The 23,621-nt window shown below is 36.4% G+C and overlaps 1 protein-coding gene across 3 annotated transcripts; it reads left to right on the top strand.

Annotated features, from left to right (window-relative positions):
* Positions 1-401: 401 nt before the first annotated feature.
* On the top strand, positions 402-21,739 carry LOC141401277 (uncharacterized). 3 transcript variants are annotated; one of them, XR_012412306.1, is made up of 5 exons: positions 414-904; positions 7,405-7,501; positions 7,566-7,886; positions 9,841-10,009; positions 21,496-21,739. XR_012412306.1 is itself a non-coding variant. In XM_073981371.1 (4 exons), exons 1-4 carry the CDS (start codon positions 878-880, stop codon positions 21,525-21,527), a joined length of 477 nt encoding a protein of 158 aa, XP_073837472.1. In that variant the 5' UTR covers positions 417-877; the 3' UTR covers positions 21,528-21,713. The 3 variants fall into 3 exon arrangements, 2 of the variants coding, with proteins under 2 accessions (XP_073837471.1, XP_073837472.1); XM_073981371.1 differs by lacking the exon at positions 9,841-10,009 and having other exon boundaries at positions 417-904; positions 21,496-21,713; XM_073981370.1 differs by lacking the exons at positions 9,841-10,009; positions 21,496-21,739 and having other exon boundaries at positions 402-904; positions 7,566-8,166.
* Positions 21,740-23,621: the final 1,882 nt, after the last annotated feature.

The following is a 23,621-nucleotide window of genomic DNA, read 5'->3' as shown; positions in this document are numbered from 1 at the left end:
TAATTCCCAGGGGCAGTGGTGTAGGGTATCACATGGTCGACCCCGTCCGGCTATAACCTTTGCTTACTTGTTTATTAATTAAATGTATTAATTTGGATTATTTATGATTTTTGACGACATTAATGTAAGGAATATATTGAAATGAGTACAGAAACGTCAAGAAAAATACAATTTTAGATTTTCCTCTCTCGCGATTTTGCTCACCACTGAATTAGAATCACTATTTATTAAATTTATAATCTGTCATCCGTGTCTGAAACGTTATAAAATTGCATATTAACCTAATCTAATAAGACTAATAAGATTTTAAATATTTACTTTATTAAACAAAACTAATTTGAGATAATTTCGTGTTATTAAATGTTGTTCAAATACCTTGTGGTGTACTGATGTAATGTCATTTCGGTGACCACACCTGTAAAGACAACAGTTTTCCAAATATTGTGTTAACACCTTTGGTGTGACATCAGTTATTGACCCAAACATGTCAACAAGAAATAGTTTGGCATGTTGGAATGAGTAAGATAATTCGTACTTAAAACTTCATTTTGAGCTACAGAAATTCGTCGGAAAATTAAACATTACTACAACAACAAGTTAAACAAATAAAAAATATTGTTCGCTGTCGACCAAACGACCGATCACTCATCCGGAAAGTTCAAAATATAAATACAACTTGTCTCTGGGAATCTGTATTATTGTTCTTCTAAACGTCTCCAACTTCGGATGTGTACATTTAGTTTTGTTCTTCAAATTTGACGCATTGTGGAATTCTCTGTGGTGTTACTATAGCTGTTGGAACACTTATTGTTTGAAAACGAAAAAAAAAACACTTTAATTATTTTATGAAAAACAAAGAAAACACTAAATAAACAACATGAATAATAAATTACTTAAAGTTCTGGTTAGTATGTTTCTACTTGTGTATGTGCTTTTTTTGCGAAAAAGGTGATTAGATGAAAAGCAAAAATAAACAAACAAAACATGTGAAAAAATTCTGTGCGGAAAATGTGTGTATTTAACTAACCAAATAAAAAGATGAGAAGTCGAGTTAGTTTTTGCTGAACTCGGATTAAAGAACAGTTCTCTAAAATAACCCGTAAAATCTAATTTACCAAATTGTCTTCCAATTAACTAAAATTGTGAATTTCAGATATCATATGCATATCGTGATGATGATTTTACTGAACGTAGAACAAACTGTTCAAAATTAATCCAATTAAATAGTCAACCATGTTTTAAAATCGGGATGCACTGTTATATTGGAACTACACAAAAATATGGAAATATTTTGAAAAGAGGGTTTCTGTTAACTGAGTATTTGAAATACCATGCGACCCTTCAAAATACTTATAATACTTAGAATTAACTGTTATGAGCGTGAGTCTAAGTAAAAATCGTGAATACATGATCAAATTTTTCACGAAGCTCTGTCTGAAAGCCTACGTTGACTTCGCATTATTTATAACCAATAGCATTCGAATCTCACACAACACATATCCATGGATGGATCGAATAATCTAAATAAAATTGATAACCATATTGCCAAAATTGTCTTCGAAGTTGAAAAAAAGTCCGACTTTCGCCCATGTAACATATAAAGCTGGGCAACCCTTAATAGTTTTGAATATCAATCCACGAACATTTTCGTAGATATTGGACAGCCATAAATAGATTAGAGATGGGCGCGTGCCTAAAAAATTAGGCATGAACATGCACGAACACGGACCAAAATTTTTATGCACATGCACGCACAAACACGGCGTTTTTCAAGAAGGCACGAACACGCACACTCACGCACGAAATTACAAAAAAGGAGAAATCAATATAGGTGTGCATTTATTTGTTTTTAAAAAATATTCATATGTATATTCGTTAGAGAACATAAAAAACACAAAACACAGTTTTTTTCTGAGCAAACAGGGGTAAATGTCAAAAATGACTATAAAAACGCGACAAAGTCGATTAGTTGTCAATGAAAGCCGTAACTAAAATGTTCAGAGCGACATTTTTGCAGAGCATTTCGAAGCTGAAAAACGTCATCTAGTGGTATTTTTATAGCGGTTCTTACAATAAAGAACGAAAAGGACATTGACGGAAGCGAGTTAGAAGGTCGAAGTGCTCTACGAAAATAATCCTCATTCGATTCGACTGAAGACATGTCATCTCAAAAATAAGTTAGAGCAACAGTGAACAAAGATATAACGCTAATTCCTGGCGGCTTACGGGGTCTGTAGCAAAAATGTTATCACGCCATAACGCGGAAGTTCGACTCAAGGCGGATCTGTATTTCGGAGTTCTTAATATACTCACCAATGCCTTTCTTCTCCAAGAGGAATTTTCCGTGTCCCAGACTTTCATCTCCATTTTGTTGAACAGTGTAATTCGTGTAGATGTGGCATTGTAATTTCCTGCTCGTCATATGTTCTCACTTTGTATATCAAGTAACATTGCTTTTACATTAGCTAATAAAAAATCATCTTCTTAAACGACGGAAATGAAAACGTCCATATTAGATGTGTCATTGTTGGTACAAAGCGTTTAAGCAATGATTGTTTAGTTTTAGCTTTCAAATCTTTCATGAATTAAGAGTCAATGGTATCAATTGAGCAGACTTTCAAAAGTTTTTTAGACCAAAGGGCAAAAATGTGCACTATAGGGTATTTTTCCGAGCTTAATGTATCGGAACACTCTTTTAATATTTTATGAAAACCCAATAGAAGTTCTAGAAATGAAAACTTTAAGTCAGATATACAATCCAACTCATTCTTTTCGTGCAAAATACTCTTAATCTCATTCTGGACTTGGTATATTCTCTCAAGCATAATATATGTTGAATTCCAACGTGTTCTTATATCTTCTTTTAACATTTTCGACAATTTGTTGTTTAGCTCCGAGTGTTTAAAATATCTTACAACGTTTTTTGGCCAGTCAATCAGTTTTCTTAATTCGGGAAGAACATGTTTTTCAATAACATCATCCAAAGAGAATATATTGCGTTAACCCTCAGAGTAGTTTTTGTATTTGCTTCTCTTATGAACAAAACAAATGGCAAACAAACATCATCTTTTTTCACTCATACTCTGGCCTCTCCATAACAAAATGGCAATAAGTACCAGACTACAAAAACGAAGCAAATAATTTTAGGAATATTTTGGTCGGTTTTATATTCTTCTTCGATGTTCGTGTTTAGTAAGGTATCTTTCACGACTTCTAAAGGGAGACCAAAAATTTAGCACGATCGTGTCACATAGTGCAGATCGTGTTTAGTCGTGTCGTGCAAAACCGTGTCGAAGAAAAAAACACGATCACGCACGGCCAAAAATGCATTCCGGCACGACACGCACAAACACGGCGTTTTTCGAGAAGGCACGAACACGCACTACTCACGGCACGACACTCGCCCACCTCTAAAATAGATATAAATTGTTGGTCAAATTGTTGGTTGATCTGGACCCAATATCGATAGGTAGATAGAAGTCTCAACATCTCAAAGCCAGCAAACATTTTAGAACCACATGAGCCGAATAACCCATCCGAAATAATGCAAACAAGTTACCTTCTGCATATGTTTTACAATCCTCTCTATTTGTTACTTTTCTCCCAATTTGAAATAACGTGCTTTTTGATTTCGGCTTCCTCTTTTTTCCTCCATCGAAGCATTCGCATTCCTTCTGCCCCAAACTGCCCGTATTTATACGCCATTTTAGTGGGTTCATCATTGCTGATTTTTATGAGATGGCCTAGCAAAGTAAATCGTTGTATCTCGATATGTTTAAGGCGGCAATCAGACCATCTGCTTTTTCACATGTATGTTGTCACTTTGGGTATACTAATATACAGAACAGCTGATGTAATACATGTGAAAGAGCAGATGGTCTGATGGCGGCCTAAGTACTCGTATACTGATATCGATATATAGCAGACACAGTTCATGGTTCATATGACGTCGATAGATTGTCCCGGTAGATTGTCCTGTCGATCTTTCGAATAGTTTTACTCTCACTGCCTTTTCCGCTTGTCATGTAGCCATACATTAGCACTTCTAGTATCATTGTTTTGTAAAGTGTTATTATACCCTCAGCATTTATGCTAACGATGGTATATACACTTTCATACGGGCAAAATGTGCCTCATCGAAATAATCGATTTAGACCCCAAGTATGTTTGGACGAAATGTGTTTCAGACAATTTGGAGTCGATTGAGTAATGTCCGTCCGTCTGTCTGGCTGGCTGGAGCGCACGATAACTCTCGAACGGATCAACCGATTCGAACCAAATTTTGGCTTTCGTAATATTTTGTCCAAACTTAGTTTAAGTTCGAAGATGGGTTATATCGGTCCACTCCTTCCGGTACCTCCCCCACAAAAGTTCGAAAATGTTCGGAAAATTTTTACGTACGATAACAAATCGTGAAATGTCTACCAGACATAGATGAGGTTCCAATATGGACTCAATCGGTCCACTCCTTCGGGTACCTCCCACACAAAAATTGGGATTAGTTCAGATTAGGACCTGTTCTCGAATCGCTTTGATTTTTGTTGCAACAACTTGTATTCATTGCCCCCCATACGACGGTAAAAGTTTCATCAAGGGCAATCCACACTCCTGAGAAAAATAGAAAGGTGCAAGGTACCTCCCCCACGAAAGTTCAAAAATGTTCGGAAAAATTGTGCGCATGATAACTCCTGAAAGGAGTGACCGATGTAATCCATACACATCCTAATATATCTACCAGATATAGATCAGGTTCGAATATGGACTATATTTGTCTACTCCTTCTGGTACCTCTCACACACAATTTCGGATAAGTTCAATTTAAGACCTGCTCTCGAATCACTTTGATTTTTGTTGAAGCGATTTGCATTCGCTACCTCCATTACGACGGTAAAAGTTTTTTCAGGGGCAAGTCCATATTTCTTAGGAAAGCAGCCCGAAAGGTGTAAAAAATCCCTATGTCACCATATGTGGCTGTCGGAGAGCACGATAACTCTCGAACTGTTTAACCGATTTGGTCCAACATTTGGTCTTCGTCATATTAAATCCAAACGTAGTTTCATGGAATAATACCGACCCACAACTTCCGGTACTTCTCCTCAATATTTAAAAAATGTCACTAAAATGCTAGGACGATATCACGGAATGGGGCAACCAGTTTGGTCCAAACTTTGGATCTTCTAATATTTTGTCAAAATGTTGTTTAGCTTCTAAAATGGCCCATATCGGTCCTCCCAAAGAGTATCCCCCCCCCCCCCCCCTTCCCCAAAAGGTTCAACATTTGTGTCTTAGTGCAGTTAATTCCTAATCCACATTTTTGTCGGCAAGTTCAAATGTCCTAAAAGGGCCACATAATTCTGAGAGACCTTAAATACATTCGATCTGTCCGTAGGTGAAAGTTTCACTTCACATTGGCTGAGGGTATATATCTGTCGGCTGTCGGCCGACTGACACTTTTTACTTGTTCTGTTTGTAACGCATTGAAATATGCATTTCCGATCCTATAATGCATATATATTCTTGATCAGGATAAAATTCTCAGTCGTTATAGCCATGTCTGTTCGTCTGTCGTAATCACCCTAGCGTCCACAATAATTGTGCTAGAGCGCAATATTTTTGCACCCGAGTGTCTTTTCTCTATTGGCAGGTCAAGTTCGAAGATAACTTATCTTCGCCCACGTTTTGGTATGGTATATGAGGTTCTCTGTGGTCATGAAACTTAGCACCAACAAGTTAAAAAGCGTTAAGTTCGACCGGGCCGAACATTTTATACCTTCCACCATGAAATACTCTGAGCTAATATGGAATTATTGGTTTTCTTTCTGTTGCGAAAGTACCTATGCCCAACATTTTAGGTGGAGAAGTTACTTGACCACTAGAAATGCAAAATGCCAAATTATAGCTAATTCGGCAAGAAAATGTAGCTAAAATCGTCAATATACCTGAAATCAGGCGGTAGCGTTATATGGGGACTATAAGAAAAGGTGGACCTATGTCCATAATTCCTGGTGGCGAAGTTTCTTGGTCACTGGACCAAGATTAGTTGTGAAAAAAATTTCTGAGCGACGTCATCATGTGGTACTTTTATAGCGGCTCTTAAAATAAAGGACAAAATCCTTTTTGAAGGAAGCGAGTCAGAAGGTCGAACTGCTCTACGAAAATAATCCTCATTCGATTTGACTGAAGACGTGTAATCTCAAAAATAAGCTAAAACAACAGTGAACAAAGATATAACGCACATCCCTGATGCCTTACAGGGTCTCTAGCAAAAACTTCATCACGCCATAACGCGGGAGTTCGACTCATGGCGGATCTGTCCTTTGGGATTCTTAATATACTCACCAAGCGCTTTCATCTTCAAAAGGAATTATCTCTCCCCAAAATTTGTGTTCACAGTGTGATAAAGAGCATCCTGCTGGAAAAGGTTATGCCGAAAACTTCTAAAGAAATGATACAATATACATAAAAACAAATGAAACGCTGGCTCATTATCTGAAAACTCTTTTGAGACTAAACTGATCGGGGAAGTTTTTCCTATTTGAAGGCACCATATCTTTCAGAAAGGGTCTAAGCACCCTTGCACCCTGGAAAAAAATTGTACCGTTTTTATAGGGACCGTGAAAACAAACAACAACAATTTTCAAATAGATTCGAGACGAGTCCTCAAACTGCACTTTTTCCAAATTTTGTTTGGGAAATATCAAAAGGACGGGACCAATATAGCCCATATTCCGACCTGGTACACGGCTTGATGAAATAAAACAATGTATACATTTTGAACCAATCAGATACTCCCAGCAACAGTTATCTTTCAATTTTTCCATTTTCGTGGGTGCCGTCAGGGTTTCTTGGAGCTTTTTGCCCATTATCTCAGGAAGTATGGACTTGCCCCCGAAATTTTACCTTCGTAAAGGTTGCGGCCCCTTCTGAAAAACATTTCAAAATGATCCAAGAGGAGGTCTTAAACTGCACATCTTCTAAAATTTTCTGTGGGAGGAGCCCGAAGGGGTGGACCGATATAGTCTATATTCGAACCCGATCTATATCTAGACGGTATGATACGATGTGCAATGTTTGGATCAAACATTTTACAGAAAAAAATTTAATATTTGTGGGGGAGGTATCTGAAGCAAAATATTACGAAGTGCAAAATTTGGTTAGCAGCGGTTGATCCGTTCGAGAGTTATCGTACGCACCAGCCGGTCAGAAAAAACGGACGAACATGGCTAAATCGACTTCAAATTGTCTGAAACGAATTTCGTCACAACATACTTGGGGTCTGAAACCATTATTTCGATGTGGCATATTTTTGGTCGTATCTTTAGCCTAACGGCTGAGAGTACAATGAAAAATCTACCCTATGAACAAAAATAATATCTTTCTTTCCATGCTTTATTTTTCTTGCAGATTTTGGTATTTTTTGTGCAATCTTCCTGGACTCTGGAGAATAACAATGATGCAGAAACTTCTTCAGATTTACAAACTTCAGCAACATCAGCCAAACGTAAGTGTTTCACATTTGCGTAACATATTTCCAACATAATAATACAATTTCTTGTCATCAACAGTTCTTAATCTTGGAAGTTTGTTAGGAGGAAATGGTTATTATCCCAGCAATACAAGGCCAAATTACTATCCCTCTAATGGTGGTTTTTATCCTTCAACGGGTTATTATCCCAATAGTCCCAATAGTGGTGGTTATTATCCTAGCACAGGATATTATCCGACCACCGGTAGTTATCCCTATCCCACGAATACGTATCCCAACAGTGGCTATCCCAATGCTGGATGGAACAGTGGCGGCAGCTATTATCCTACCAATACATACTATCCCAGCGGTACAGGAACAAATATCTTAGGTGGAAATGGAGGATATGGCGGATATGGAGGTAATGGAGGTTTACCTCAATACAGTGGTTATTGGAATCCGAATTATCATGGCCGTCGGAATCTTGGCTATGGCTATTATAAAAATACCGATCGTTATGGTCTACCAAAACTAACTAAAGCGGCTTCATACAATAGCCACCAAGAATCCGACTGTATTCCACAAAGTCACAGAGGCTATAATTGAATCGAATTGTCGTTTATTTTGGTGTGGGAAATGTTTTGCAATTGTCGTTGTTGTTGTTGTACATATCAAATATAATGTTTTATTGGTATTTTGGATATCTAAGTGTGTTTATGTTTGTGAGTATATTATGGTTACTAAAGTAATTGTTAGTTGTGCGTGTCTAAATACTTGTTTGTCTGTTATGTCTTTGTGTCTATTTAGTATATTTTCTTTTGTTTTGTTCTCAGCTCAAGATTTGAATGAACAATTTAATGTTCATTAAATTGTCATGGATTTGACATCATCAGCTAAGTTTTCAATAGAAAAAATCAAATTATTGCTGAAAACCGTACAAATTTAAATTTCAGTAGCAAACCTACATTTTTGATGAAAAAACCTTTAGGTTTCAAAGTTTTATATTGGTTTTCGCATAATTATTCTATCGTGTTAAATTCGACGGTTTTATTTTATTAGCCTCTAGAGCCTGAAACGCATTCATCGTTTGAGTACAGTTTTGCGTCATTTCTGGTAGAAGAATAAAAGACAAAGTGAAGCCAAGTTTGAATTTCTCTGTATTGTTTTACCAGAAATGACGCAAAACTTTACTCAAACGTTGAATGTGTTGTCGACTTAAAACATTGTGTGTTAATGCCTAAAAATAGGCTATATAAGATAGAGTTTTTTTAATCGCTGCACTATTCAGTGTTACCAACTCATTAATAGGACAGAAAACCAACTTATGGCTAAGACCATTCGAATTCAAAATCAATCGAATTACTACTAAATTCCTGTTGTTGAATAAAACAGCTTTTCGATGGAAAACAAAAATTAAACAAATATTTTTTACAAAACAGAAATTTAGTAGTAGTTCGAACGAATTTGTATTCGAATCGTCTTAGAGAAACCGGCCATTAATCTGTGGTGTGATTCCGTTACTAGTTATCAACAGAATTATCGACAATTCTCGATGATTACATTTTTTATTTGTTTTATTTCTAACATAGCGGCCAAATGATAGATGTCGCTAAGGGACGAAACAAATTCGATCCGTTGAGTGGCATTTTAGGTGAAGTTTTTCTTGAAGTATGCTTGTTGTTGTTGTAACGTGGCACTAACGGGGCCATTGTGCATAGTCCTTAAGATATAAAATTGAAATAAAGGCTTACATGGCTCCGTTGAGTGCCGCATTACAACTTAATATGTATAATAATTTTCCACAAATTAAAACGATAATTAAAAATGATTCATTCGTCGCTCAGTTTGTGGCAAGAAAACCTTCGAATGTCGTTAATAATATTATTAGCGAATGAAAGATGATAGTTTTTACGATAGTGCCGAAAAAGCATTTTGGCGGATGTTTCGATTTTATGACATGTTTAACTTTATTTGACGTCTCTTGATTTTTCTGTTATGTACCTTTTCTTCTTTGTAATGTTTGCGATTCAATGCGTGTAACAGTTTATAAACATTGTTGTCTTGTATTTGTAACCAAGCTATATGTTGTGTTTATCATCACTTCGTGTTCATTTTCACACGTATAAATGAGAAATGTCCTGCCATAAGGTTGGACATGCTTAAATTCTCACGAGCTGGCACCGTTTATTTTTCACAAGGACCACGTATTTTGTCAAAGAACAACTAACTATTTTTAGCAATATCCATCCAAAATTTGCCACTAATGTTCATTTCTTGAACAATATTGCTTAATTTTGTACTTTATTTTTAATCAATTAATTTTTTGGAAAATCTCGAACGTTAACTTTACTAAATTTTATGTTTCTGGACATCAGAGGCCTCCGCAAGGATATTCAAGTACAAAAAGGTCACGCTTTACCTAGAAAATCACTCAAAAAAAGCAAAAATGTAGTGCCTTAAGGTGTTCGAATATGAATTTTGCCTCTACTCTGAACGCCATCTACCTTAAATGGTGGAACTAGTTAAAATATATCTTCCTTTTAGGTAAGTTATTGCTAAATATTCTCTATCCAAAACATTAATGCACTTGATTCCGCCATATCTGCTATAAATAACGATTTTACTCATTTTTGAAGGGTGTTCGAGTTTTGCATACTTTACATAAGTTTATATACATGATAACATCTTAGAAATATTGTACATATATACACCATCATTACTGAAAAATTGTGGGTGTATCTTTTCTTATTTTATAGTGGACAGCCGGACCTTTTTGTATTAAAAAGCAAAAAAAAAAGACATCGAAAGACATTTAGAAAAATAGCTTTTGGGCAATTTTTATCGACCAATGAATAAACAACCAATATTGCTTACCGAACAAAAACAACAACTTCAGGACCCTGTACGGCTTTGTAATTTGCAAAAACTTAAAAAACGTGGAATTTCTCTATCATGATTAGAAAACCCTTTTAGCATGAGTCCGACAGTTGGTTTTCAAGTGTTGTTTCCGTGATTTGTCGGAATATGCCCCAGAATTTAAAATGTGGATCAAGTTATTAAATTTTGGAAATTTTTCCAAAACAGATTATGGCCATTTTCGACCGCTAAATATACCTCGTACAAAATTTGTTTAGTATTGAACGATACCTGCGACCCCCAGCGTGATTATGATGACACTACACACAATTAAAACTGTGGAATCCTTGTATATTGTAGGCTGTAACTCTGTTATCTAATCACGTACATCAACACAATTGGCATCAGTGTCGAAGGTTCCTCTTCTAAGTATAACCATAGACTAATTAATGTAGAGACAAAGAATGGCTCTCACCATTTTTCTGCGGCGAAACAGATGTCGTTTACGCATGTTTGTGGTTTGAGTGACAGCTACTTGTTTCACTCAAACGAAAACTCCTAAAAATATTAACATTTACCAACTATATGCCTATCAAAAAGAGTGTTATAGTTAATTTCATATGTAAAGTACATTTTAAAGTGGAGAAGTTTGCAAACAAAGACCCTAATTGGTTGAAAAACAAATAACTTGTTTTCGAAGTTGAGTCATTTGACTAGCCCCAGTCTGGCTTGAGTCAGATGACTAGCCCCAAATCGATTCGTGCGACATCCGGTGGAGAATGAAAAATGAGAGCGTTCGTAGTCTCTGCTTAATTAGTCTATGGTATAACTCACGTGGGCGGAATGTGTGTTCCAGAAATAAAAATATAAGATACATATTGAACATTTTACCAATTTTTACATAAAAATTTCGGTTCATTAACCGGCTGAATATTATCAGATCATCACGTTAAATTGCAACCTCAGACACTACTCAACATTAAGATCGGATTATAATTGCGACCTATAGTGCCGCCTCAAAATCGGGTAAAATTTTTCTTTTTGGTCCATTTCATCCACTAAATATTTTACGATCATCACCAATAACTATACGGTGTCAATTCTGGTCCGAACCCGACCTCTATGCAAAATTTCGTGACGATTGTCCATAATTGCGGCCTGTAGTTTGATTTCAGTTTTTAATGGACGGACGGACACACATCTCAAAATCGCTTTATCCTGATATAGATATGAATTTTGGTATGATATAGATATGAATTTTGGTATATCACATCGGGGGTCTACGATGAATATTTCGCGGCGTAACATGAATTTTTGGAAAAACAAGCTTATAATACCCTTTCCACATTGTGGTGTAGGGTATAAAAACCTACAACAAATATTGGTAGTTTTCTTGGAAAAAATGGGTGAACCCGTTAAGAAAAGGTGATTTCCTTGAGAGTTGTCAATGTAATCACAGAAACTTCAACCCGTGATAGAACAACACAGAATTTTTAAATTTGAAATAAATATTTCAGCATGTACTTTATTTATATTATTTGTACTAATGAGTATATTTGCTGGGTCAAATCTCCATACAATTGATATGACAACAGTTCACCACTTTTACTACATTTGCAACTTTTAACACTTCCAAAAATAAAGGAAACGACCATTTTTTATACCAAAACATCACCGACCAATGAGATTTTTTGGAATTACAGACTACAGTGTGAATGTGTTTTAAGAAAACAGATGATTTATTAGACATATATTAAATAAGTTAACATAAATGACAAGGTTTACTAAAATTCGTTTGGTGTAAGCATGATCTAAAATATTGATATTTAAAATTTTTGAAAGTATTCAAGTGTTGGCAACTCTAAAAATACAGTAATGCCCAAAAATATGCTCGTGAATAAATTTGTTATATTTACCAACTTTATCTCATTTACCAATTTAATGCAGCAAAAAACCGCCAGATATCGCTACGTAAGCCTAACTTAATTTTTTTTTCACTTTTGGAATTACCAACATAATAATTCTTTAAATGTTAATACAAAGGTAATCGCTTATAACGACGTTCAAGCGCTCATTCGTTAATTATAATAAAGCCAAGTGGCATGGCTTTATGAGTGACATAGTAAACCATGCCATCAGCCTACAGCAGGGATGGCAACTGTTCCGAGGTAAAAATCGCTACAGCCACATACGCACTATAGGTCTGTAGCGATTTTTACCTTAAAACAGTTGACATTCCTGATTAAACAGTGGTTTTTGTACGTCAAAAATCACCACAAGTAGCGGGAAACCCACCAACTTGTCACCCCTGGCCTACAGTCTAAGAACCATCACCGTACTAGCGGCCAAACGTTTTTTTAAAGCATTTTTGAGTTATAAACAAAAATAGGTAACTTTAAACGCAAAATTATGAATGAAAAGCTCAAATAAAAGTTGACAACACTGTTGCTATCGCTAGAACTTTACGACTATTTGCTATTGGTCGCTAACATACCGACTAATATCATTAATTACCGATATTATAAACATTTTAATTTGACCGGTTTTTGACGTTAACTCCAAAAATGTGTTAGAAAATCGCACTACTGGAGACCCAATTTTCCGACAGCTGCAGCAATGCTCTCAGATCAACGAGACGATATCCGCCAGTTATCACCAGACTATACCAGAATCCCCGCTTTGTCCGACGAAATCAACAACCTCTCCAACCAGATCCCAGAGAGAAATGGGTGAAATATCTGGTCAATTGATAAGCTGGTTTACACAAGCTCTTGGTCGCAGTCTTACGTGAGCCAAAACGCAGAGAGGAAACATCTCTGAAAGTTGTACACTTAAGTTGGGCCAACAACTTATTGCACATACAGGAGAGTCCGAAATCCAAACAGAGTACAGCCATCAGAAGAGATATACCCTTGAAAGCTATGGGAGCTGATGACATTTCCATGGTTATGCTGAAAAATCCTGAAAATCCCCTACCAAACCCGATAGCAAATAAAATTGATATCGTCCAATTTCTCTCTTGTCACAGCTAGCCAAGGTTTTCGAACATCATTAGTATGGATCACTGCACAACCACAGCCCTTGCTAGCAGCTTAAACCAAACAAGATCTACCGAATGTAGTAGCCCTAGAGTTGTCAAATGCAGTTGACACAGTTGATCATGCAGTTTTGTTTGGCGGCATTTTGAACTCCAGGTTGCCTAATCTTCCTCATCCTCCAGACGGCGTAAAATTGATGACTTACGCAGATGATACGTACTTACTTAGCTGGCCCATTACAAAACATTTGTTCCATAGACCTGCACCTGTAGACTGTGTAACTTCTCCCTTGTGCTTTAACTTTTACGTAATCTTCCTCATCCTCCAGACGGCGTAAATTGATGACTTACGCAGATGATACGTACTTACTTAGCAGGCCCATTACAACACATTTGTTCCATAGACCGAACTTAGGAAAGATCTCCAATTCTCTCTGTTTAGTACTTCGCTTTTTGGAATACCGCGCCTTGTCATCTCTTCATCCACCTGCGCGTACCGCCATGTGGCTCTAATTTATACGCCTTTTTAGCGGGTTCATCATCGCTCATTCTTATTATATGGCCTAGCCAACGCAATCGCTGCATCTCGATACGTTTAACTATATTGATGTCGTTGTATAGCAGATACAGCTCGTCGATATTCACCGTCAACGCAGATCGGTCTGTAGATCTTTCGAAGAATTTTTCTCTCAAACACGCCAAGCTTTGCCTTATCTGCTTACGCAAGTACACAGGTTTCAGAACCATACATCAGCACGGGTAGTATCACTGTTTTGTAAAGCGTTATTTTTGTTTGACGAGTTGTGACTTTGTTTTTGAAGTGCTTACTTAAGCCAAAGTAGCATCTGTTGGCCAATACAATTCTTCTTTTTATTTCACAGCTGATGTCGTTTGTTGTGTTTACGGCGGTGCCGAGGTATACAAAGTCTTTTACTACCTCAAAATTATAGGTCCGATCTCAATGACACCATCAGCTTGGTCTTCTCGCCGTTTACCGCCAGACCCAATTTAGCAGATTCTCCTAAAAAGGTATCGGTTACTTCTTTTACTGTTCGTCCCATGATGTCTATATCATCAGCATAAGCAAGTAACATGTGGCTATTGGTGTAGATTGTGCCACTTCTTTTGACGTTTGTCTCTCGTATAACCTTTTCTAGCAGGATGTTGAAAGGATCACACGAAAGGCTGTCTCCTTGCCTGAAACCTCTTTTGGTACAAAACTCTTCGGAAAGGTTCTTTCATATTTTAACTGAAGATCTTGTGTCGATTGAGCTGAGGCGATACCAAATTCAGACATGGCTTGGAATACCTTTGAACATTCTCCAGGATTTGCCGCAGGGTAAATATCTGGGCAATGGTGGACCTGCCAGGCAATGGTGGACTTGCCAATGCGGCTTTAGCATTGGTATGGTCCAATTATTTCGTTGACCATTGGCTTTAGTCGTTCGCACAATATCCCTGACACTATCTTGTAGGCGATGGGGAGAAGACTTATGCCCCTATAGTTGGAGCATAAAGTCTTATGCTCAGGTTCCAATCTCCCGATACCTCTCTCGTACGCTACGCGTTGCTACTGATTGTAAAGTAGCCTATATGCCGCATTTTCTCTTCAGTTGAGTGGAATATGCTGTAGCTATTTGTTGTGATTGCAGCTTACCGATGTCAAACTTCCGTGTTGTGTCTGTTCTTGTCTTTGTTTGCTACGTTTAATCTGGTACGTACCTTTGCTGCAACAAGGTAGTGGTCCGAGTCTATGTTTGCACCTCGGAACGATCGTACATCCAACACACTTGATGTATTTCTTGCATCTATCACAACGTGATCAATTTGATTTCTTGTTCTTTGATCTGGCGACAGCCAGGTGTCCTTATGAATATCGAGATGCCTAAATCTGGTACTGCTAACTACCATGTTTCTTGCAGCTGCAAAGTCTATTAACCTCATACCATTGTCAGATGTTTCACTGTGGAGACTGAATTTCCCGATTGTTTTGCCAAAGATATTTTCCTTTCCAATTTTGACATTAAAATAGCCTATAACAATTTTAATGTCATTGGCAGGACAACGGTCATATGTTTCTTCTAAGCGCTCATAAAACATAGAATTTTGCTTTTATTCGAATTGTAGCAAGTCTTTCATTCACTGGGGTGAAGCTGGAGACCAGATGTTTTAACCTCCGACCAACTACAAATCCGCAACCAAACTCATACTTTGTGTCATAGCAGCTATAATACAGTGCGTCACCTTTAGGTGTTGTTGTGACGCCTTTCCCGTTCCATCGTATTTCCTGTATGACAGTAATGTCGGACTTTTACTTTTCAAGTCCATCTGTCAATGTGTAGACTGCACCTTATCTATAAAGAGTGCGAACATTTCAGGTGCAGATTCGCAGATCATGGTTCTTAAAACGTTTGCGGGGGTCGTCAACTTTAGAGGGGTTTGTTTTTCTTTTCTTTCGTTTTTTCATAGTAGGCTGTTTTTCTAGGGGATGGTTACTAACCCGACGCCCAAAATCAACTGCGACCAATTTCACTTCATGGAACAAGGAGATTAGGAGGATATCGGATGTTAAGGTTGGACATTGAACAACACCAACAGACCAAAACCCGAAAATACTCTATGTTTTATCGACATACTCCTCGAAATATGAAATCGCGGAAAAATCCAAACTTCAGAGTTCCATTTCCTAGGCACATACAAAAGAACATCCGGCGTTACATCAATCGGCTGCCTCGTTGAAGTCGATTTATACTCGAGCAATCCAGCAAGCTGTCAATTCGTATGGTGTTAATTGTGTACTGAAACAACATCCTCCAGCAGTTGCTGATTTCGAACGTTCCCTTCGCAGATCTGGTTGGCCAACGATACTCACTTTTTAGTTATTGTTGTCTTATTAGGACAAAGGACATAATTTACAAAAGTTTTTAATTAATTGAACTATCACGATCAAAGGAGTTTGTTTTGACAATATGACATCTAGCGAAGTTCAAATCACAACGCCAGAATTATTCCAGGCGGCAGCGCAGACAAGGACCACACTATATTTTCTCTTGTCCACATCGGCCCTCAGACTTAAGCCATTTGAGATGTGGTGTCCACCTGTTGAAATGGCAATTTTTCACCATTCAAATCCCCTCATCCCACCATATTACCAATACAACTGAATAATCCACCATTCACAACCCTCACTATGTCCTGTTATTTATGTTCACGTCACAGCCTTTGATTAACCTTGTTCCTTGATATATTACATATATTGGAATCTATGGAAAGGACGGACGAATCCGCCGAAGAAAACAATTATTCTTATTAAAATTGTATTTAGAATTCATGCAATTGGTTCAAATGTTGAAGAAAAGATCCAATGTTTCACGAATTGTGCTGTTAAATCATGACATCGCATATTACCACACACTTCCATAAAATGTTGCTGGGTTATGAACATTTTTTTATTTAAATGATACTACCTTCAGTAACATCAGAATTAGCTATGCGAAGCTATGAGTTTACTCCAACAGTAGCTAACATAGAAAATCTTCACTTAGACTCATGAATAGCAACATATTATTATTATTATTATTACATCTTTAGTTAAAGCAAAATACAGAGTCTAATGTTCCAAAACTTCGAAGTTGACTCCTGTGTAATGGCTTCTTATGTCAAATCTAATCATTTTAAAAGAAAAAGCAAAGAGAGTTGATGAAATACACCACCATAACGCAAAAATGATAGTCAAAACAATCCCAAAACAGTAAAAATGGTTAAAGATTAACAATTGCTTTAATATCCATTATTACTTTAGGTTGCAAAACCCCAAAACCACAAATTGGTTGTTTCATTATTTCCGATATATTTTCGCACGAAGTTGTCGAATTCTGATTCCTTTTTTTTTGTTATTTGAAACCGATATGTAACATACATACATACATATGTATGTTTATGAAAGAACCACAATTGTTACTCGTTTTAATTGGAAACAAAATACAATTCTCTTTACAGTGGTCAGGTTACATGAATACCAATAAAAACGTATGAATAAATAAATATGGTAAATTTCAAATTTTACGAGTACAATTCCATTTTTGTTACATGGGGGTTTTTATTCCATTGAAAAATGTATAAAAATCGCATTTTAGTTTTAATTACAAAATACAGTCGAATTCGTTTATAACGACCGCAAATAAGCGATAATCGTTATAAACGATGATGTTATAAGCGATTTCGACTGTATGTGTTTAAATCGTTAACAGCACTACTACAAGCTATTGGTAAAAATTAGAATAGGTTCTGTTTACTTTCATTTACTACAGTGTGGTGTAGGGTATAAAAATGTTCATTTGTGAAAAAATAAAACAAGTAAAAGAGGGCTATTGTCGGACGGTGCCGACCATGTGATACCCTACACCAATTCCCTTGGCCACTAGTTTTCCGCGGAATTTATTTAGCGAAGTCTCCCTTGTTCCTTCGGGGATGTTGTGGAAATATGTGTACGTATGACTGCGACACGTTATATATTATTTCCATTATTTAGTAATGGACAGATAGACCATTTTGGCTACTGATACATACATATTAAGAAAGAAAAAATCCAAACGTATTTAAAAATAGTTTTTGGTGACTATCCGATTCGATCAATGAAAGAGATCAATATTTCGAGGTATTACATTACTTCTAATAAAAGGTAGCATAACAACTTTAAAACATAAATTAAAAAAAAAAACTTGACATTCCTCTATCATGATTTTAATACCATTCTATCATGCTTGCGAAATTTTGTAGCATGAATGGTAAACGTATTTCCTTATAAGCAAACCAAAACTATAAAGGAAAACAAACTTATATTTCACGGTGCGCCTGAACCAACTCTAAATGGAAGGTGTTTACATCTAGGAAGTTTTTATGGATTATGAAACTACAATGTTAACAGATGAGAAAAATATAAAAAATAAAAAAAATCCGCGGAGCGCTTTTTAAAAATGAATCGGTTTTGACTAATTAGGTTTGGACGATTTTGCTTGGGAACCGCAAATTGGATTAGAGCAAATGTTGTAGCTGTCAAAATTCTCTGCAAGATTGAAATGTTTGAATTTTTCCTAAGCTTTACCATTTGGAGATGAAGAAGTTGGAATTGGGACAAAGTAGTGGCATGCGCCTTAACTAAATTTAAGTGGAAGGTGCTTACACCTGGGAAGTTTTTGCAGATTCTGAATCTTCCATGTCCATAGAGGCAAAACTAAAAAAGAGGGGATTTTGAAATAAATCGCGGTTAAAGATATAATTTTTAGGGGTTATTAGCAGTGAAAAATCTGTACAACATTTTCCTTAGTCCTATTTCGATAGGACTTGCGGTTTCCAAGCAAAACCCTAAAAATGTGAACTTTGGCCACGATTTATTTAAAAAGCGCTCCGGTGATTTTCTTGTTGTTTTAATTTTTCTTATCTATGAACATTGTAGCCACAAAAACTTCCCATGTGTACGCGGTTTTTATTTAAAGTTAGTTAAGGAGCAACGTACATGACATAAGGAGACGATACAGTCAGCGAGTTATACCAATTTGAACTTTTTTCTCAAAAATGGTAAAACCTACGAAAATATCATACAGGTCAATTTTGGAGAGAAATTTCACAGCCACAATATTTTCTCTAATCCAATTTCGATGGGACTTGCGGTTGTCGACCAAAATAGTGAAAATCGTGAAAACCTAAAAAAAAACCAAAAAATGGGAACTTTGGCCGCGATTTATTTAATTTTTTTGTTTTTGAATTTTTCTCATCTATATACGTTGTAGTTTCAGAATCCGCAAAAACTTCCCAGATGTAAGCTCCTTTCATTTAAAGAGCACCGTGTACATTGATATAATTTGCATCAAGTGAGAAGTCAAATGTTGGTTTTCAAGTTTAGTTTTCGTAAGTTTGTCTGTATATGCCACCTTTGGGTGGTACACGAAGAGAATGCTATTCTGGGTGATTGCATGGGAAAGAGAAACTAATTTTTCTAAGAGTAATAAAAATATTGTAACAGTTTTTGTTAGTTTTTTCGTTGTTAAATCAATGCCTAGAAGTTCAGAAAGGTAATTTAAATCAGGGGTGCGCAGAATAGTTCGTGTATTAGTAGTGGTACGACACTCTCCCCATTACTAAGCAATGAAATAAAGAGAGAATACGTGTGGTTTGTTTTTACGCTACCGTAAGGAAGTGATCACCAATGATTTAAATAAAGAACTATGTGTTCAAATTTGAAATTTTAATTAAAAACTCAACCTTCTCAACAACGACTAAATAACAGAGCGTAAGCGTTCATGTCTGCCAGAGAATTTAAATTACTGATTAAAAATTAAAATTGGATATTTTTCCCACAAAGTTATGGTCAATTTAACTCGCTAAATATTATCTGATCATGACATTAAATTACACGCCACTTCTCTGTCGTAAACCCAAACCTTACAGGAAATTTAGCGCCGATCAGACTACCATTGCGACCTACAGAGCAGCAACAAAATTTGATACAAATTTTGTTTTTGTCCATTTCACCCCCTAAATATTTGACGTTCATCGCCAAAAACTATAGGGGTCTATTCTGGTCTGAACCCGACCTCAATTAAAAATTTCGTGAAGATTTGTCCATAATTGCGGCCTGTAGCGTGCGTACAATTTTTAATGGATGGACAGACGGATGGACTGGCGGACCCACATCTCAAAATCGGTTTATCTCGTCGAGATGTGATTTTTGGTATACCCCATGGGGGTCTACGACGAATATTCCGCAATGTTACTTGAATTTTTCGAAAAACAAACTTTCCACATTGTGGTTTAGGGTATATAAATTAAGATACATGTTTTATTTATAACTGCACTAAAAACTAGAAAATAATTTTTTGCTTAGCCTCAATAAGTATATTCTTCTTCAAGATGGAATCTCTCAAACAAAACGATTGCCGTTTAATTTTGTCACCATTTTTAATTTAAATACAAGCGTTTTATTATTTGAGATTCAATCATAAAGAAGAATACACTTATTCCGCTTCGCCGTTTTAGTGAATAGATTCGAACGCGGAAGGGCTCATTATATTCGGTGTGTACAAAATATCACCACGCGGGGTTCAAAGTTACATGTGTTTCAGTTGCAATTTTTAAAGCCAAAACAAGTAAGAACAGACTATAGTCGGACGGGGCCGACCATGTGATACCCTATACCACTATCCCTGTGCACTAGCTTTCCGGGCTAGCTGTTATAAGATGTGCATTAGAAATTTTACCAATTTTAACACAAAAGTTTTGATCAATTTAACCCGCTAAATATTATCCGATCATACCGTTGACTTGCACGCTACTTCTTCATCTCAAACCAAAACTACGTTTAAAATTTCGCGCCGATCGGACTATTATTGCGACCTACAGAGCGGCTACAAAATCGAGCAAAAATTTTGTTTTTGGTCCATTTCATCCCTTTAACATTTCACGATCATCGCCAAAAACTAATCAGTTCTATTCTGGTCCAAACCCGACCTCCATACTAAATTTCGTGACAATCGGTCCATAATTGCGGCCTCTAGCTTGATTACAATTTTTAATGGACGGACAGACGGACGGACGGACACACATCGCTAAATCGCTTTATCTCGTCGAGATATGAAGTTTGGTATACCACATGAGGGGTCTACGACGAATATTTCGCGGCGTTACATGAATTTTTGGGAAAACAAACTTATTATACCCTTTTCCACATTGTGGTATAGGGTATAAATAGTGGCTTTTCCTTTGAGCGTGGTTTCCACAGTAATGAAGAAAGAGCATAAAATATACTTGTTTACTTCAACACATTTTAGCCAACACAGCTTTTACGTTAAACATTGGCTAAAACACTTCAATTAATATAAATGCATTCATAGTGTATGAAATATATTTACAATTCCCGACTTATTACTTGATGAACCTCAACTTCAACGATTTCAAAACTTTTTTTTAAATATTTCCATATGTACAAACGAGTATATGAATTAACTAACCACAAACTCGATTTAGCGGGAATCTCTATTTGGCCTGATCGCACCAAAGACACATTGCATATGAACATACATGTCATTTATAGTACTTTGTTTTTTAATGTTATTGAGTTCTTGTTTTTTACATTTTTCAGGTTATCTTTCATCAAAACTCAATCTGGGATAACTGAGATCTATGGAAATATTTAAACATCATATTATAAATATTCGCACAAAATTTAATTTTATTATTAATGCATGTTTTGTAATGAAAAAGTGTTATTTTCAATTTGTTATGTAATGTATCGTTTCAACCATATTTTTTGCAATCTTCAATTAAATGAGCTGTAACACATCGAATTCTCAGAATATCAGTAATAAAGTTTGATGGAATATAAGGATGAATGTAAAAAAAGATCTAATGCGAAAAACCCAATATGAATATAGACTTTATTTAAGCAACCGTGCCCGGACAAAAGTGTGGTTATGGGGAAATGCCTTCGTTATTGCCATTGAAAACTACAAAGCACTTAACAGGATGGTGCACAAGGATGGTAAGTATAAAAAGAATTTAGGTTTTCGATCGTAAAAAAGTTGTTAAAGACGAAAATAAGTTGGCGGAAAAGGTTCATATAAATTCTCGCAATCCTTATTAACTTTATCAGTAACACTGTGACACAAAATGGAACTCAAAGTCTGAGGGGTGGAAAATTTATTTTGGAGATGAAAGCCCTTGATGAGTATACTAAGAACCCGAAGGAATATTTTCGCCATAGTTCAAGTTTTTGAGATATCGCGCGATGAAGTTTTTCCCTGCAATACTTGGGATAATAGCTCCATATCTCTTTTTTGCGTTGTTGTAGCTTCGTTTGACCTATGGCAGATTTGTCCTTCCGGGTTCATCACATTATCTTCATCGACATTCATTGCCAAAAAGAATTTCTCACCCCACAGCCTTTGATCTCCATATTTGCGCGTACTCATATTTTTCCTTAAAAAGGGTTTAAGAAAACGGGGTTTTTGCAACTAACAAAGTTTTCATAAGCGAATTAATTTAATTTGATTGACTACTTTATAAGTTTTTTAATGGTATACATATAAGTTTAATCGGTTACTTAAAACCGGTTCAAAAGTCGGTTTTAATGTCAGAATATCTGGTTCAAAAATTGAGATAACCGGGTCTATCGTTCAAGAAAACTTTTTATTAACGTGTTCGTCATTACAAGAGCTATTTTTCGTAAATATTTCAGAAGTACCCCAGATGTCTACATAAGCAATAACCAATTGTTATGCTAGGGTCACATTAGGCAAATATTTGCTCTAGCGACCAGCAGTGTGCGCTTACTGAGAGCAAATGAGCGTAAATAATGCATTGAAATTTATGCTCACTTGCTCTCATTAAACACACACTCCCTGTCGCTGGAGCAAATATTTGCCTAGTGTGACCCTAGCTTTATGTCTACATACCTATACATAACAAATTTCGAGTATACAGAAAAACAAAACATAGTTTAATTCTGCACCAAGTCCGAATAAATGTCAAGAATGACAATGAAAACGGGACAAAAGCGATTAGTTCTCAAAGGGTACCGTACCTAAAATCTTCTGAGCAACATTTTTGTAGAATATTTGGATGCTGAAAAATCTCATCTTGTGGTACTTTCACTAGGGTTCAAGAAATAAAGGACGAAAAGGACATGAAAGGCATTGAGTTAGGGCAATTAAATGTTCTACAAAAAGGTTCGCCAATCAATTTGACTGAAGACATGTAACCTCAAAACCAAGCTACAACAACAAATGGAGCTATTTATCGTGGGTATATCAACCCTTTGTTATACCCTACACCACTATGTGGGGAGGGTATTATAAGTTGGTTTTGGCCAAAAAGTTTGTAACGCATCGAAATAATGGTCGTAGACCCATACTTATATATACCAAAATGAATGTCTCGACGAGCTGAGTCGATCTGGCTATGTGTGTCCGTCCGTCCGTCCGTCTGTCCGTCTGTCCATCTAAACCTTGTAATCACGCTACAGGTCGCAATTTTGATCGGATCGTCACGAAATTTTGCATGTTGATGGGGGTCCCGGAGGGGAAGAAGCCTATTGATTTTGGTGATGGTCGGATAATATTTAGGGGTCGGAAAGGGCAAAAAACTTAGGTGGATAAAAAGACAACGTTTTTTTCCAAAGCGAATATCTCAGCTTCTATATGGGGTATACCAAAAGCAAAACCTGACAATTAAAGTAGAAAATATCACCTTTCTAATGATGTAAAGTAG

The sequence above is a fragment of the Musca autumnalis genome, unplaced genomic scaffold (assembly GCF_047663935.1).
Source record: "Musca autumnalis isolate F117 unplaced genomic scaffold, ASM4766393v1 scaffold_4, whole genome shotgun sequence".
NCBI classification, from domain to species: Eukaryota; Metazoa; Arthropoda; class Insecta; order Diptera; family Muscidae; genus Musca; species Musca autumnalis.
The sequence above is the reverse complement of the archived record's forward strand: the minus strand, read 5'-3'. Positions and strand labels throughout refer to the sequence as shown.

Coding starts and splice junctions, on each gene's coding strand:
- LOC141401277 (XM_073981370.1), top strand. CDS start 878: ATGAATAATAAATTACTTAAAGTTCTG. Junction 905..7,404: donor ATAAATTACTTAAAGTTCTG/GTTAGTATGTTT, acceptor TTTTTCTTGCAG/ATTTTGGTATTTTTTGTGCA. Junction 7,502..7,565: donor TTCAGCAACATCAGCCAAAC/GTAAGTGTTTCA, acceptor TGTCATCAACAG/TTCTTAATCTTGGAAGTTTG.